The sequence below is a fragment of the Nerophis ophidion genome, linkage group LG06 (genome assembly GCF_033978795.1).
Source record: "Nerophis ophidion isolate RoL-2023_Sa linkage group LG06, RoL_Noph_v1.0, whole genome shotgun sequence".
Taxonomy (NCBI): Eukaryota; Metazoa; Chordata; class Actinopteri; order Syngnathiformes; family Syngnathidae; genus Nerophis; species Nerophis ophidion.
Window position 1 is genome coordinate 16,549,121 of NC_084616.1, and position 16,360 is coordinate 16,565,480.

At 39.6% G+C, this 16,360-nt stretch overlaps 2 protein-coding genes across 9 annotated transcripts in view; both read right to left on the reverse strand.

The window, feature by feature from the left end:
• LOC133554275 (major histocompatibility complex class I-related gene protein-like) overlaps positions 1–16,360 on the reverse strand; it is a 40,083-nt gene that overhangs the window by 17,634 nt on the left and 6,089 nt on the right. For 3 of the 6 annotated variants that reach the window (XM_061902794.1, XM_061902791.1, XM_061902792.1), the window contains exons 1-2: positions 1,522–1,663; positions 544–604 (exon numbers count right to left, since the gene is read on the reverse strand). In XM_061902794.1, coding sequence (XP_061758778.1) covers positions 544–604; positions 1,522–1,578 — 118 coding nt within the window. In that variant the 5' untranslated portion in view covers positions 1,579–1,663. Of the gene's footprint in view, positions 1–543; positions 605–1,521; positions 1,673–8,194; positions 8,297–8,467; positions 8,777–8,857; positions 9,137–12,663; positions 12,914–16,360 lie in introns of those variants that run through there. The other 3 variants (XM_061902796.1, XM_061902793.1, XM_061902795.1) reach the window with 3 other exon arrangements.
• Positions 2,597–16,360, reverse strand: part of LOC133554276 (major histocompatibility complex class I-related gene protein-like) — a 44,146-nt gene continuing 30,382 nt past the window's right edge. For 2 of the 3 annotated variants that reach the window (XM_061902808.1, XM_061902807.1), the window contains 2 exons: positions 4,493–4,551; positions 2,597–4,043 (listed from right to left, as the gene is read on the reverse strand). In XM_061902808.1, coding sequence (XP_061758792.1) covers positions 4,532–4,551 — 20 coding nt within the window. In that variant the 3' untranslated portion in view covers positions 2,597–4,043; positions 4,493–4,531. The remainder of the gene's footprint in view (positions 4,044–4,492; positions 4,552–16,360) is intronic. The other variant, XM_061902801.1, reaches the window with a different exon arrangement.

Sequence of the window (16,360 nt, forward strand, 5' to 3'; positions counted from 1 at the left end):
TTAGTACACTAGACAAAAAGTTCCTCTGTGTTTGCTCTTACAACAACAAGATTGCTACAGCTTAGTTATTATGTAGTTACGGAATGTAAATTAAGTATTGTTGACAGTTTTTGAATGCATTTTTAAAGTGATTTAGAGGTAGAATGGATTTCCCCATTAGCTGCATCGCTAGCCACCAAGAACGAGTCGATTTTTACATGTTAGGCTGCAAGAAAAACCTTTTGTGTTCTTGTCTCTCATAATGATTGTGATCAACAGGCAACATTCTAAAACAAGAAGTGCAGTTTCCCTTTAATGTTAAGAAAAAAAAACTTGATATCACTGAGAATACATTATTTGTATACATATGTGGTGCATATCATTGTTGATTTGTTTATATTCCCTTTTAAAAAAGAAACCCAAAAAAAGGACTAAAATGTACTTGTTCATAACCACTCATGTTGGGTCAAAGTAAACAATCTCAACAATAGTCATGAAAATAAAAACAGTGTCATAATAGGTGTGAATTTAATAAATAATTTTGGAATATTAGAATGGACTTACCAGGCAGTCCGCGGTGTATTTGCAAAATTAGCGTTGATAACCAAAGCAAGTTCATGATCTGCTGTCACAAGTGCAGAATGAAAATATTTGTTAGTTAACAATAGGGCTGGGCGATATATCGATAGAAACGATATATCGCGGGTTTGTCTCTGTGCGATATAGAAAATGACTATATCGTAATATTCGAGTATATGTTCTCATGCAGTTGCTTTTAGCTGCGGGCATTACACTACATCAGGGGTCGGCAACCTTTACCACTCCAAGAGCCATTTTGACCCGTTTCACAAAATAAAGAAAACAATGGGAGCCACAAAATTCTTTTGAAATTTAAAATGAAATAACACTGCATACAGAGTTTTTTTTAACTTTGTGCTATGTATAAACCAGGGGTCTCAGACACGCGGCCCGCACCTTAATATGAAAATGTAATGATATTGGCACATACGCCAAAGAATGCAAGGCATACTTGTTCAAAAGCCATACAGGTTACACTGAAGGTTGTGATATAAACAACTTAAACACTCTTACTAATATGCGCCACACTGTGAACCCACACCAAACAAGAATGACAAACACATTTCAAGATATTTAGCAGACAACAGCAATATGCAAAGTATGCAGCAGAAATGTTGCTAAAAAAGGTAGCTGCACTACTAATTTGTTCTTTAATTTAAAAGTCACCCGCAAGAGAATGAAGAGTATTCAATAAATACAGTTTTGGTGAATTGACTAAGTTGTGATCCCATCTGCATGAAAGTAGCATATATTAATGCAGCATGAAGAAGAATGTTTTAATGTAAACACATAGAATCATCATACTGCTGTGATTATATGCATCAAGTCTTCATTCAAGGCTAAGGCAAAATATGTAGATATATATCGTATATCACAATATGGCATAAAAATACTGCAACATTAAAAAAGCCAATATCGCCCAGCCCTAGTTAACAACATAGTGAGACAAAGTGACAAACTTACCTGGCGATCGTGGTTGTTACAACTGTACACCTGAGCAAATGTGCTATGTATAAACATTTCACATCAGGTAATGTGAAGGACTTTGCTTGTGATGCAATGTACTGTATTGTAATGTAACTTAAAGACACGCCCTTCTTAGAGAGCGTTGAACTTTGCTTTTTTAGGAGCCGGAAAGCATCTTCAGCAGAATCAGCTTTATTGGCCAAGAATGTTTAACACGCAAGGAATCTGACTTGGTATGCTGTGCTCTCTTGTTCAATGTAAAACAATAATTTTAAGAATGAACTCAAAATACAAACAAGTGCTTAAATAACTAATATAAGGCATTACTTTATTTATGTGCCTCTTTGAACTGTTTTCCTGGTGGCCATAGTAAAACCCCACCTGTCAAAGTTAAGTCGCTGCTTGAACCCGCCCATTTTGCACTACATTAGATTGAAATTTCTTAACAAGTCACTGCCTGTTTGGACTAGCTAGCAACATGCCAGCTTGGCTATGATAATAACGCCATTTGTTGTTTAGGATTGTGTTGTTAGCCACTTTATATTTGATGGGAATGTACACACCTAAGAGGGCAAAGTCACACTATCAAGTAAAAAAAACACAGTAGACAACAGGAATGAGGAAACCACGAGTGATTGGAGCAAATGCTTAGTGGCTTTGAGGCGTGTGTCGAGTAACAGAAGGGACGTTTTTTTTTTAAATGTTTATTTATTACTTCACGGTGGCAGAGGGGTTAGTGCGTCTGCCTCACAATACGAAGGTCCTGCAGTCCTGGGTTCAATCCCAGGCTCGGGATCTTTCTGTGTGGAGTTTGCATGTTCTCCCCGTGAATGCGTGGGTTCCCTCCGGGTACTCCGGCTTCCTCCCACTTCCAAAGACATGCACCTGGGGATAGGTTGATTGGCAACACTAAATTGGCCCTAGTGTGTGAATGTGAGTGTGAATGTTGTCTGTCTATCTGTGTTGGCCCTGCGATGAGGTGGTGACTTGTCCAAGGTGTACCCCGTCTTCCGCCCGATTGTAGCTGAGATAGGCGCCAGCGCCCCCCGTGAATCCAAAAGGGAATAAGTGGTAGAAAATGGATGGGATGTTTATTTGTAAATTTGAACATATACAAACAGTGAGTCAACAACAATATAAAACATTCTGAAAACAGTACAAAACAGCGCCAGGGAGTTGTAAATTCAAAATAAAAAACAAAAAAAACATGTATAATAAAGTGCAAAGCCATAGGTTCATTCAGATACATTAAACAACTTAAATTTGGAACACAGCATCATTGTTTTCACAGCTTTTTTGTTGTTAGAGGTAGAGAGTGTTTTAATGTAAAGTTCAAAATCTTTTTTAAAGGCACAAAAGATAGTTTGGGTATTAAGAAACTTACATTATGAATATAAAACTTAGCCAATAAAATAATGAGGTTGCAAAGGTAGATATCATTTTCAATTTTTTGTCCATACAGTGTAAAACCAAAAATCACATCTTTAAAGCAAAGCACAAATTTGTCATAAATATTGTCCAGGATGAAGCGACCGATGCCCTGCCATAGTGATCTAATGTTTTCACAAGTCCAAAACAAGTGGTTAACAGTCTCTAGATGCATGTTGCAAAAGGTGCAGGTAACATCAATGTCCTTTTGTATTTAACCATTACAGTCTTTACAGGGTAATAACCATGAATGATTTTAAATTATATCTCTTTGACTTTGTTGGTAAGTAAATACCTGTTAGGAAGGGACCATGTTTTGACCCAACAGATGTCATTTACAACAGTATTCCAGATGGAAATTACATAGGAGACAGACACACAATCATTTTGTGTGTCTGATCATTTTGATCAAAGCAAAGTTTTGTCAAGTGGATCATTCACAATTTTTACAGCAGAAAGAGGAGGTGTATAAGCCCTTTACAACATAATAACACCTGTTGGAATGGCATCAAATACAATGGCAAATTGTTTGGGAGTCACATGGATCTTAAAATGGTTGAGAAATTCTTGGTAGTTAAAAAGTTGACCTTCCTTATTGAAAAGCTGACTCATTAAAATAATGTTATTGTTAAACCAATTGTTGAGGAAAATATATTTCCTTTTGTAACATATGTCTTTGTAGGTGAAAAATTGTGCTTGTATTTAAGAGACCATGCTAGAAGGGCTTGTTTGTGGAAGTTTGAGAGCGCAACAGGAATTCTATCAATGTTGTAATTACACAATATTAAAATTTTTAGGCCTCCAAGGTTAGGAAATACATGATGAAAAATAAAGTTCCAAATTGAGGGAGGGTCTTTCAAGTAAAGTCTTATCCAATTAATTTTAAAGGTGTGGTTTAGTGTAGTGAAATCAAGAAAGTTTAGTAACTTCCAAAGGAGTCCTTTTGCAATGGGCCTGGCGGAACTTAATAAAAAAAAGAGAATGTTAAACACGAGGAGCAGTTTGATGATGAGCAAAACACATCTCTTTCTCGTCTTCAAGTGGGACCACGCTCCTCAGTGGTCGCTCTCTGTCCCAGTGCACAAAATATCCTGGAGGAAAAGCATGACAGCACAAGAATCCAAGTGTTAGCTTAAAGATGAGTTTGGATGCGTAAACGGTCCATGTGAGCTCGTTCTGGGTGATATGGCCTGAACATAAAATCTCAGATTTTTTTACAAGAAAGTTGATTTACAATTTTTTTTCTCACCTACTTTTTTAAAGAAAGGAATAAGTTTGTTGTGCTGCCGCATTTTTTGAAGAAACGTTGCAGTGTGCAGTCAGTTGTTCCAGGTCTGTTGCCTCAAATCTCAACTACTGACAACACTTTTCTTTTCTTTGGAACAACATCTCGTTCTCGTTAGTGTTAGCATTAGCCATGTTTTGCTAAGTGTGAATCTCCGCTAAAGAAATTAGGGTGTAAGCTCCTCAGGACAAAACATATTTTAAATCTACTGCAACAAAAAACTCAAATATATCGTCAAAGTGTGAGCTAACTTACTGTGTTCCGACTGCTTTCATCCGTAGAGGTCTCTGAGCACTAGGTACCATCGTCATCAGCTGTCAGACAAACACAAACGCACCGTGACCTCAACGCCTCACTTTTTGTACCTTTTACTTCCTTACAAAAGTATGAAGAGTCCAGAACTTTTATGGTAGTCAGAATGCTAACTGGCTGGTAGGTCATCAAATACTCATGTTCCCCACTGTATATCTAGAAGGTGCATCTTCACTTATATCAGATCTCTGATGTGTGACTCCATTGGTTGAAAAACATCAAGAAGCAGAGTGGTGCACTTCTACTTCCTGTCCAAAGTTAGATATGTGATATGTTTACATTGCCTGCGTGTAAGCAGGTCACGTGACTCGGGACAGAGTATCTTATCATCCATCCATCCATCCATTTTCTACAGTACATTTTAATTAGGGCTATCAAACGATTAACATTTAAATTTAAAATCAATTATGATTTTTCACATTTTGCCCATAGTTAACTCATAATTAATCAAGGTTGATCACAGATAGTTTATTAGCTTTAATAATTCTGCCTTACACTAGTGGTTCTCAAATTTATTTTCACTAAGTACCACCTCAGAAAACTCTTGGCAACCACCATAATGACCAGCATTAAAATACAGTAGCGTCAAAGGTTTTATTTAACAAGTATATTTGATATTTTTGGCCACTAATGTTCCACATAACTTGAACAGTAACACTGTTTAAATATCAGTAAATAAAACACATCACGTCATTACAATATTTAATTGATTCTTTGGTAAACCACTAGATGGAGTCGTACGACAGCTTGAGAATCACTGCCTGAGACAGATGATTGTCAAGATTTGAATACTGTCAACATGGGACTGGATAATTTTTTTTTTTTTTTTGCACGTTTGTTATGCATTATGCTTTTTAAAACAGCTTAACACAAACACTTCACACATGCACACCACTTCTGACTCAGCCACACATTTACTATAAATAACTATTATACTATAGCATAAAAAAGTGCCTGGGTCAGCATGTCGACTGTGCTTTCTTTAGATTACCGTTTAGTATCATTACTCCACAATACTGATTGGTCGCAGAATTAGGGGTGTTGACACCCAATTTGCAATTTCTGTGAAAAGTTTGTTGTTGTTCGTAGTGGGATGCGATGAGGACTCTGCTCACAGCGGAGGCAGATGGCTTCGGTCTTGTTGGGAGACCCTGCTGTGGGGCTTTGGATAACTTTGCCATTTAGTGTGTCCTTTTCTTTGTCCGTTTCTGCGCCGTCCTTGTTCCCGCAGCACCTGTGGGTTTTCTCGCACTTACGGTGAGGGCTGACGGTCACAAATCAGGCAAAGGGAAATAAAAATTGCTGTTAAAGGAGATTAGCGTTAACTCGTTACTTTCCCTTTAAATTTGACAGCTCTAATGTTAACCAATACTAGTACCAAAACATCCAAAAGCGGCAGTTTTCCTCTTCGCTATCCAGTAGGGTTGGTAACGATGAACTGGTTTGACTGGCTATCCAGTTTGACAAGTGAGCGATTCGGTTGAGTCGGTAGCAGTCACCTCATACAATCAGAACCAGCTGTGAATCTTTAGATTCATCGATTAACCGACCAGATGTTGCACGAGACTATCAATCAGTTGACAGGGGGATGCCTCTGGATCAGCCCACTGGGGTGGTGGTTTCTCTTTTTAAAAAGGGGAACCAGAGGGTGTATTCCAACTATCATGGGATCACACTGCTCAGCCTTCCTGATAAGAGGTGTACTGGAGAGGAGGCTACGTTGGCTACTCGAACCTCAGATTCAAGAGGAGCATTGTGATCTTCGTCCTGTGGACCAATTCCTTAGGGGTGCATGGGAGTTTACCCAATCAGTCCACATGTGTTTTGTAGACTTAGAGAAGGCATTTGTCCATGTCCCTTGGGAAGTCCTGATGAGAGTGCTCAGAGAGTATGGGGTAGGACATACCTGTATGACCTGCAGTAAGTCGAACCCATTTCCAGTGAGAGTTGGACTCGGGCAGGGCTGCCCTTTGTCACAAATTCTGTTTACAACTTTTATGGACTGAATGTTTAGGCGCAGTCAGGGCGTTGAGGGGATCCTGTTTGGTGGCTGCAGGATTAGGTTTCTGCTTTTTGCGGATGATGTGGTCCTACTGGCTTCAACTGGCCAGGATTTATGGCTCTCACTGGATCGGTTTGCAGCCGAATGTGAAGCGACTGGGATGTATATCAGCACTTCCGACTTCGAGTCCATGGCTCTCGCCCAGAAAAAGGTGGAGTGCCGTCTCTGGGTTGGGGAAGAGATCATGTCCCGATTGGAGGACTTCAAGTACCTCAGGGTTTTTCTTTTTCATGTGAGGAAAGAGTTGATTGTGATATCGACAGGCAAATCGGTGCAGCGTCTGCAGTGATGCGGGCCCTTCATCGGTCCTTCGTGGTGAAAAGGAAGCTGAGCTGGAAGGCAAAGTCTCTCAATTTACTAGTCGCTCTATGTCCCTAACCTCATCTATGGTCATGAGCTTTGGGTTATGGCCGAAAAGACAAGATCATGGGTACAATCGGCCGAAATGAGTCTCCTTCAATGGGTGGCGGGGCTCTCCCTTGGCGATAGATTGAGAAGCTCTGTCGGTTAGAAGGCCCCTCGAACGCCTCGGAGTCCCCGGGAAGAGCTGGACGAAGTAGTTGGGGAGAGGGAAGTCTGGAATTCTCTGCTTAGGCTGAAGTCCCCCAGCAACCCGACATCCGATAAGCGGAAGAAGATGGGTGGCATTTTTATATTATCTTATCAAAGAAACATGTTTATTTAGATAGTGTTTTTTGGTCCATGTCTAAAAATAGATATATTTGATATGTGATTCTGTTGTCGTTTTACTTTATCTTTGCCTTAAAGCATTTTAGGGATATACGTATGTGGTGTTTTACACATTTGAAAATACTGTAAGCATGTCCCTTTTAAAGAATGTTTTTTTTCTATATTTGAAGATGAATGTGCCAACAGTGTTTTCATTCATCAGGTTATTTGTATCCTCATGACATTCCACTAATCAGTTGATTGTTCAGTTTGTTTTAGAAAACGTTTGGCTTCTCAATAGAGTAGTTTTCATCAGTTTATGCTCTTAAACTTAGCTTGGACAGATCTCGGCTGAGCACTTGGTGCCAAGGTCCTAACTATTCATCAAACATGAGGAGGAGCATACGCACAGGAAAGAATGCTTTTGTCCTTTTGTGGCATAAAAAAGAAAGTGTCCATCAACAAATGTTAACCATAGAATGGAATCATTCATACACCCTATCAAATCATTTAGTTTTTAAAATATAACCTTTTTAAATGGCATGGTAACCCATGTATCTCAATGCATACGGATTCGTCCATCACTAAGAGATGTCCAACTCTACTATCCGGTAAGACGAAGGGAAGATTTTCAGGCTAAACTTTTAACAAACGTCCACATCAGACTTTCATACGAGTGATGCTTCACCCCTGCTTTGTTTATGGCGGCTCAAAGAAAAGAGAATATGATTGACTTAACAGCTGGATCATAGTTCGCTGAAATGAAAGACAGACAAGATGACTTAGACTTTTGTCCTTACATCACCTTTCTGTGTGAGTGTGTGATCTCTCTTTGAGGATCTTGGAGTGTTTGTTGGCACCTTTCCAGACTGGAGTAAAGCACCAACTCCCAAAAAAAGAAGTGTGACCCTCACCTTCTTTATTTTTGTGACGTATGGCGACTACGACAATGACAATGATAGCGAGGATCACTGCAGCGACCGCCAACGTGGTGCCGACGATGACCTTCACGTTGTCTGTTATGAGCAAAAAAGCATGAAGAGGAAAACTAAATGAGTACTTTGCATGCATGCTATCAATATCCAGCATTGTTCTTGTGACATGGATCAATAATGGTGGAAGTTCCGATAAAATTCAATGTTCTTGATTTGAGGACGTAATAATTCAACTCAATGTGTTCTCCTCACCTTCATCGCTTGCGTTGCTCAGGATGCTTCTTCTCTCCAGCTTGGTGACCAGGTCCTCTTTGACACCAGACAGCTGAAACACACATTCGTACTTGCCCTCCACTTCGGCGGTCACCTCCACATTCAGATCCACCGTCATCTGGAAGGTTCCATCGGGGTTTGGTAGGACTTCTCCGTGCACCACGTTCTCGTGGAGATCCTTGCCGTCTTTCCTCCAAAACAGTGTTGCACTGCTGGGGTAGAAACCTGTCGCGAAGCAGCTGACCGGAGAGGACGGCGTCTTCTGGAGGAGAAACACCTTTGGAAGGTCTGCATGGGAAAGAGTGTAGGTTGTAATGTTACTTATGTTCCCACAGGGGGTGGGCTATCAGCGTACGTCATGTTGTTTACCTGTTCTCATTAGTACGTCTCTACCAAAGTTCACATACTTTTTCAAGTTTTGAACGCAGATCTCAGTGTGGTAAAACTTTAAGTATGTCATAAAAGCTTGATCATGGTCCAACGTGTGTTTCATGGGGAAGGCTTGTGGTTTTGCTGCAGTCCATGTCCATGTCTTGGTATCTAATGCTAAAAAATCTTCTCCATCATAACTGGACTGTCTCCAACTCTTGATTTCATCAGTTTCATCATTCCATTCACAGCCTTTCATCCTCTGGTAAATGTGAAGACCTGGAAGAGTAACACAAAGTGTATAAAATGGAGTAAGGCTTAATCATCAACCCACATGCACACATACACAATGGTGTCTTTAAGAGGTCATACTATGATTTTACTCTCCAATTACCACACTTCCTTGTGTTCTACATAGCCTGTAATGATGGTGCTTTTTGTCAAACTTCGGATACATTTTGCTTCACAGACCAACTTCTAGCCCCTTTCTAAGTGTCTCTTGAAAACAAGTTGTTTTGGGGGCTGCCTTCTTAGATGCACATGCGTATTGCCACAAAACACAAAGCATGACCAGGCACTGTTTACTTCTTCGGAAGGAGGCTGGAGGTCTGTATAGTGACCTGTGCCCTCATGTAACAAGCATGAGTGCGCACAAAAATCTGCCCTGACATTTGACCTTTTGTGCCCTCAAAAGGTTAAGGACACGAAAGGACAAGTGGCCTTGCCCCTAAAATGACGACATTCCGGGCCTAGTCCTACCCTAATTTGTGTGTACACCACCTGCTCTCTCCTACACATCCCTTTATATTACTCCCCTTTAATTGGTTATGTAAGTGTCTGACAGGTTATTAGTCGTTCTATTACAGGTTGACGCACCAACATCTGGAATAGATACTCCTGCTCCAAAATGTTCTTATACCGGGTCCTTTCATCTGTCTGTATTAATATTTAGGAAACTACAGAATCTCATTTTCATATATCTTTCAACCTGGACACATTATCTGCTTCTTTCCACCCTTTCCTTCTTTCTATCAATTCCATGTTTTCCCTTGGTCTTGGTAGAATCCAAGGGAGTACATCTGCCCCCACTGAAACTGGGTTGTACTGGCAGAGAGCTAGTGGGCAGCCTAGGACGCGGAAGGCTACCGTGGGTTGCTTTAGGTCTGTTGTAGTCTCTGGTCGTGCTACGTCCCACCCCAGCAGACGATGGCCATGGCCACCGCCATGTACAGTATGTGGGTGTTGAAATTGTGTTTTTGTTCTGTTTGTCTATGCATGGTCCAATCGGATGTGCACAAAATAATTATTCATTAGGGTTGAGATTGATTCAATTCATTTCTTAGGGTTAACGATTCAATTCAGAAACAATTCTCGATTACAAAAAATAGCAAACGTGTTAATAACTTTGGATGGCAGTTCTATGATTACCTACGTTCCTCAATAAAATACATAAAAAGATCTTATCAATTTTTATACTACTTAAAAGAAAACCGTTTTTAATACAATTCTACCCAACCATTTAATAGAGTTAAATACAAATAAGGTAAAAATCCAACAATTCTCTTCTCTAAAGTAAATGTTTACAGCAGATATAGATAATCTACATCAACAATATGATTTGTCTGAATGGCTGTACAGGAAAACATTAAGTAAAAATTACAATGAAATTTTTAAAAATACATTTGATATTTTTTTTAATCGATTAAGAATCATTACAATTAAGAATTACAATTAATCATTTTTTTTTTTTTTTTGACAGCTCTACAGCTTATTTTTTGGTTTTCCAGTGTGATTTAGTTGTGTGGCTGTACGTAGAAATGGCGCCATTGAAGTGCCAGCAGGTTACATAAAACTTCCTGGCTACATTATACGTGCGTAGGTTGAGGTGGGCGGGGTTTGGTGGTAGTGGGAGTGTATAATGTAGCACGGAAGAGTTAGGGATGCATGGGATACTGGGTATTTGTTCTTTTGTGTTTATGTTGTGCTACAGTGCGGATCTTCTCCCAAAATGTGTTTGTCATTCTTGTTTGGTGTGGGTTTACAGTCTGGTGCATATTAGTAAGAGTGTTAAAGTTGTTTGTATCACAACCCACAGTGTAATCTGTATGGCTGTTGAGCAAGTATGCCTTGCAGTCACTGACGTGTGGTAACGGCAACCGCACACTAAGCGTAACCAATCGGCACGTTGATAGCATGGCCGTGACGACATGTTCCAGAGGACGCTAAAAGCATTGACTTCATGATACGCCCTCTATATTGAGGTATGAGCATACTTGCCAACCCTCCAGGATTTTCCGGGAGACTCCCGAAATTCAGCGCCTCTCCCGAAAACCTCCCGGGACAAATGTTCTCCCGAAAATCTCCCGAAATACAAGCAGAGCTGGAGGCCACGCCCTCCAACATTGAGTCAGACCTGACTCAATGTTGTGACCCTCTTAAACAGGACTATACTGCCATCTACCGTACATAGAATAGAATGTAAATATATTCTACATTTGTTCTGAAGCCCACAGTAAAGAGACGTTACTTCATCACGTCGCCTGGTTATTGACTCCAACCCAATATATTACACCGTCAACGAGCAAAATGAAGAAATACGCTTGCAAGTTCCAGAACGATTGGAAACAAGAATTTCAGTTTATCCAGGAGAGTTCGAAGGAGAAGGCGTATGTTGCCTGTAAATTTTGTAGAACAGACTTCTCCATTGAACACGGCGGCCTAACGGATATTCAGGCATGAACGGTCAGCGAAGTACAAAGCGTCCGCAGCGCAGCATCGTTCACAACCCAGTACTATGGCCCACCTCGCAAAATGAAGACCTGATGGTGTATCTTATGCTGAGACCATTATGGCTATGCTGATAGCTGGAAGCAACATCTCGTTCTCATTTCCGGATGTCTACAACAAATCCGTGAAGGATATGTTCCCGGATTCGGAAATCGCTCGCCAATACGCAAATGGAAGAAAAAAGGTTACTCAAATGGTGAAAGGTAAGTGTTGTTGTTGTTTTTTTACTAACCAGCAAGCACAGTACAGTTAGTAGAACAACTGTGTTTTTATTACTGTGTATTTGACAGGTGCCGTCGGAAATTCCACTTTCTTTTGTTTATATGTATAATAAAATAAATATATATAGCTAGAATTCACTGAAAGTCAAGTATTTCATATATATATATATATGTATATATATATATATATATATATATATATATATATATATATATATATACATATATATATATATGAAATACTTGAGTTGGTGAATTACACGCCACCCCTCTTAACCACGCCCCCGCCCCAACCGAGCCCCCAACCACGCCTCCGCCCAACCCCCTCCCCTACCCGCCCCCCACCTCCCAAAATCGGAGGTCTCAAGGTTGGCATGTATGGGTATGAGTGAAAATTTGAGAATATCTGTCCCGGGAGATTTCTGGGAAAGGCACTGAAATCCGTAAACTTCCCGGAAAATTCGGGGAGGTCGGCAAGTATGCAGCTAAGCCAAATCAGAGTGATCAAGGCTGCGGGTTGCCGACCCCTGATTTAGGCGAACAAGCAGGACAACATACCTTCAGTGCCACACTGTACAATGTCCACCTGCTCACGTGACCCAACACACAAATCAAGAAAACAACAAACCATTAACAATATGGCTTCTTCAGCAGCTGCCAACATGCAAGACAAGTGAGTTTTGATAACTTGAGCTCTCTAAGTGTCAGTCATGTGTTTTTTCTACGTCATTATGGATGCCCACAGACAAGTGCAGTAATGTGTGGTTTTTTCAAAACATCAAACATTTATGAACAAACCTTCAGTGTGGTTGAAGCGCTTCTGTAAACTTTCCAAGTCCTCTTTGTCCTTCACTTCACTGCGAATACCTAAATTTGTCTGCCACAAAAAGTGCTCTGGATCCACCGTTGCAAATTTCTTCATCCATTCTTGTTTGGCTTCTGCTTTCCTTGTGTTGCTGTCATAGTGACCGATCTCAATGTCATCAATATAAGCCACGACCACATAATCTGGGAAGTTTGTAATTTGAGAGGACGCAGTGTGGAAATACTGGAGCGAGTGAGTCACAGACAAAAAAACAAAACAAGAAGAGAGTTTAATCTTTTTAGAATATCAACCATCTTGTAATATGAATATTTAAGTCAACTCTGCCCACAGTCGGGCAAAATTCCAAAACAAGTGCAGTTCCCCTTTAAGACCCATCGTTGACAATCATTATGAGGGACAGTAACTTTTCTTTTTTTTAGGATTTTTAAGAGATAAAAAAAAAAGCTTGAAAGACACAGCTAATCGGACTCATAGCTGTAGCCTTCAAAACAGTGGTCTTGCACCATGGACTCGGTTTAATGTAGGCATTTAATTTCAGGGACCGGAATTCCACTTGTTCCAGATGAAAATAGGTGCATGAAAAGTACAAGTCACTGTAATGCTGAATTAGTGGGAGACCTGGGCTAGTTTCTTTGCAATGAGATCCCCTGCAGAATGCAGATGGAAATCAGCCTTTGGCTACAATCTGTCACATTTATATTTTATATGTTCATTCATGTGCATTGTATGTCACAAAGTTAAAACAAATAGCAATGTTCTATGGAGTTTTATTGTATATCTATAAACAAGCTTATTGGTGTGTCCAGACAAACAGGCGAAAGTTAAAACGGAGAAAATGCATTTTTTATAAATAATTTAATATTTCTCTGCAGCCCGGTAGCTATTGCGTCACAGACCGGTACTGGTCCCCAGACCTGTGGTTGGGGACCACTGCTCTAAAACAACTTCAAATTATTCATAACAATATGTAATACGTTCAATATTTACCGTATTTTGTCATTTTAATCATTGCCAGACTGATTTCGTCCGCACATTTATTTCTGTTTCCATTGCAATGCAACTTCTGGCAACAAATGTGTGTTTGTTTTCTAATCATGACAGAATTGATACCAGACAAAGAAGACAACTATTTTTGGACAAACAAGAACAACCTTATCTTTTTTAATCTGAATATACTGAGGATGAACTGCTGCTTATAGAAACAAGCACAAAGGAAGAGTGAAATGTTGGAGCAGACGGAACCCGATAGAGTGAGTTCGGCGTGACTTGACGCTGCAAATTTCGACAGTGCTTACCCAAAATAAACCGGAAAAAATGTCCCTGGCCAGCTGAACCAAACGCACAAATGTCCATCGAGTGAGTCACTATACTAATGATCATGATACCCGCAGCACGTCATGAGTGTTATTACAACTACAGTACATACGCTGTCTGGCTAGCTGTGTACAAACCACCTAAAATAATACTTTACAGATACTGTAATATGATTGTTCATGTTTTTTACTCAGAACAGATTGATGTCCTCCTGCAGTGTTGTGTATTAAAAACTCAAAAGCGTTTTGTGTTGATGTAGAAGCTAGCTTATATTTTGCCTTTGGTTAGCTTTTTCGGCTCATACCATGGCGTAACGTCCTCATGGTGAAGTGTTAGTACGCAGTGACGTGCGGTGAAAGAAATATCAGGTGAAGCACAGATATTTTTGAATTTTTATTTTTTTAACTTAAATTCATATGTGCAGCTCTAATCACTGTTAATTTAGTCTGCACATTAGAGTAACAGTAAAAAGAAGGGAGTTATTCGCTTTCATAAAAATGTTATCATAATAATATTATGATATGATAAATGGGTCCAAAACGTATTTGATAAAGTTATTATTAAATACTTTTCAGGACCATTTGCTTGTGACAAAATAAATCAAGTATTGTGAGTGTATATTACCTTTCTGTGTTTGTATCTGAATCAGCAATAGCTATTCTCCAAGAAAATGTACTTTGTATGATCACATTCATTTTGTCTAAAAGTCCAGTTTAAATAAGTATTTAATCTTGGATACAGTATATAATCCTCCATATCGGCAGACACATTCATTTAATTCAATTTCATTCCAAGCAATAAAACAATATTTTTTGCGTCTGACAAAAAAACACCCACAAATGCTGGCTTACTCGAATAAAAATGCCATTTTTGTTATACATACAGTTTTGTTTTCTTATTTTAAAAAGACAAAAATAGGCAGGCTTCAGCTAGAGAGACATGTGTCTGCTAGCTAGAGCGCCCCCACTTCTCCCAGTGTAGCAAGTCAGAGTACTGTTGACAATATATCGCCCCCTACCTCGTGGCAGAGGTACTTGCTGCCTCATGGCCTGCCTTTTCCCCTGGCAACAAGCACGCTCCCCCTCACACGCACACGCTCAATACACACTGTGTGTAGCCGCGGTGGCACCACGTGACGGAATTTCCACGATTTTGACCATGAAAATTATCAAAATATACAGGAACCACACCAAAATCCCATAGAAAGCATAGACCAAAAGAGAAATCCATCCATCTTCTACCGCTTATTCCCTTAGGGGGTGCTGGTGCCTATCTCAGCTACAATCAGGCGGAAGGCGGCGTACACCCTGGACAAGTCGCCACCTCATCGCAGGGTCAACAAAGATAGACAACATTCACACACTAGGAACCATTTAGTGTTGCCATCAACCTATCCCCAGGTGCATGTCTTTGGAGTACCTGGAGGGAACCCACGCAGTCATGGGGAGGACATGCAAACTCCACACAGAAAGATCCCGAGCCCGGGATTGAACCCTGGACTACTCAGGACCTTCGCATTGTGAGGCAGACGCACTAACCCCTCTCACACCGTGCTGCCCCAAAAGAGAAATATTCAAACTTATTTTATTTTATTACTTTGTTTTTGAACATTTCATGGTTAAGCCACCTGGTGGCAAGGTGATGCACAGTTTATGAAAGTTCATAAACTGTGGGGGAAAAAATACAAAAAATGCAATATTCAGTGTTGACAGCTAGATTTTTTGTGGACATGTTCCATAAATATTGATGTTAAAGATTTTAATTTTTTTGTAAAGAAATGTTTAGAATTAAGTTCATGAATCCAGATGGATCTCTATTACAATCCCCAAAGAGGGCACTTTAAGTTGATTTTTACTTCTATGTGTAGAAATTGTATTTATAATTGAATCACTTGTTTATTTTTCAACAAGTTTTTAGTTATTTTTATATCTTTTTTTCCAAATAGTTCAAGAAAGACCACTACAAATGAGCAATATTTTGCACTGTTATACAATTTTAAAAATCAGAAACTGATGACAAAGTGCTGTATTTTACTTTATCTCTTTTTTTTCAACCAAAAATGCTTTGCTCTGATTAGGGGGTACTTGAATTAAAAAAATGTCCACAGGGGGTACATCACTGAAAAAGGTTGAGGACCACTGCACTAATATCATTGAGCAGATATGGCTCCTGTATCTGCAAATGTGTCTATAATGTACATTAGGTGCCACTTAAATAGGAATAAGCACCATATTGGCAGCAAAATTATATATAGAAAATAATAATGGGAGAGAGAAAAAAATAAAATAAAATAGATAAATAAATAAATGATGATAATAATAATAATAATAATAATAACAAGTAGCCCCTGGTAAG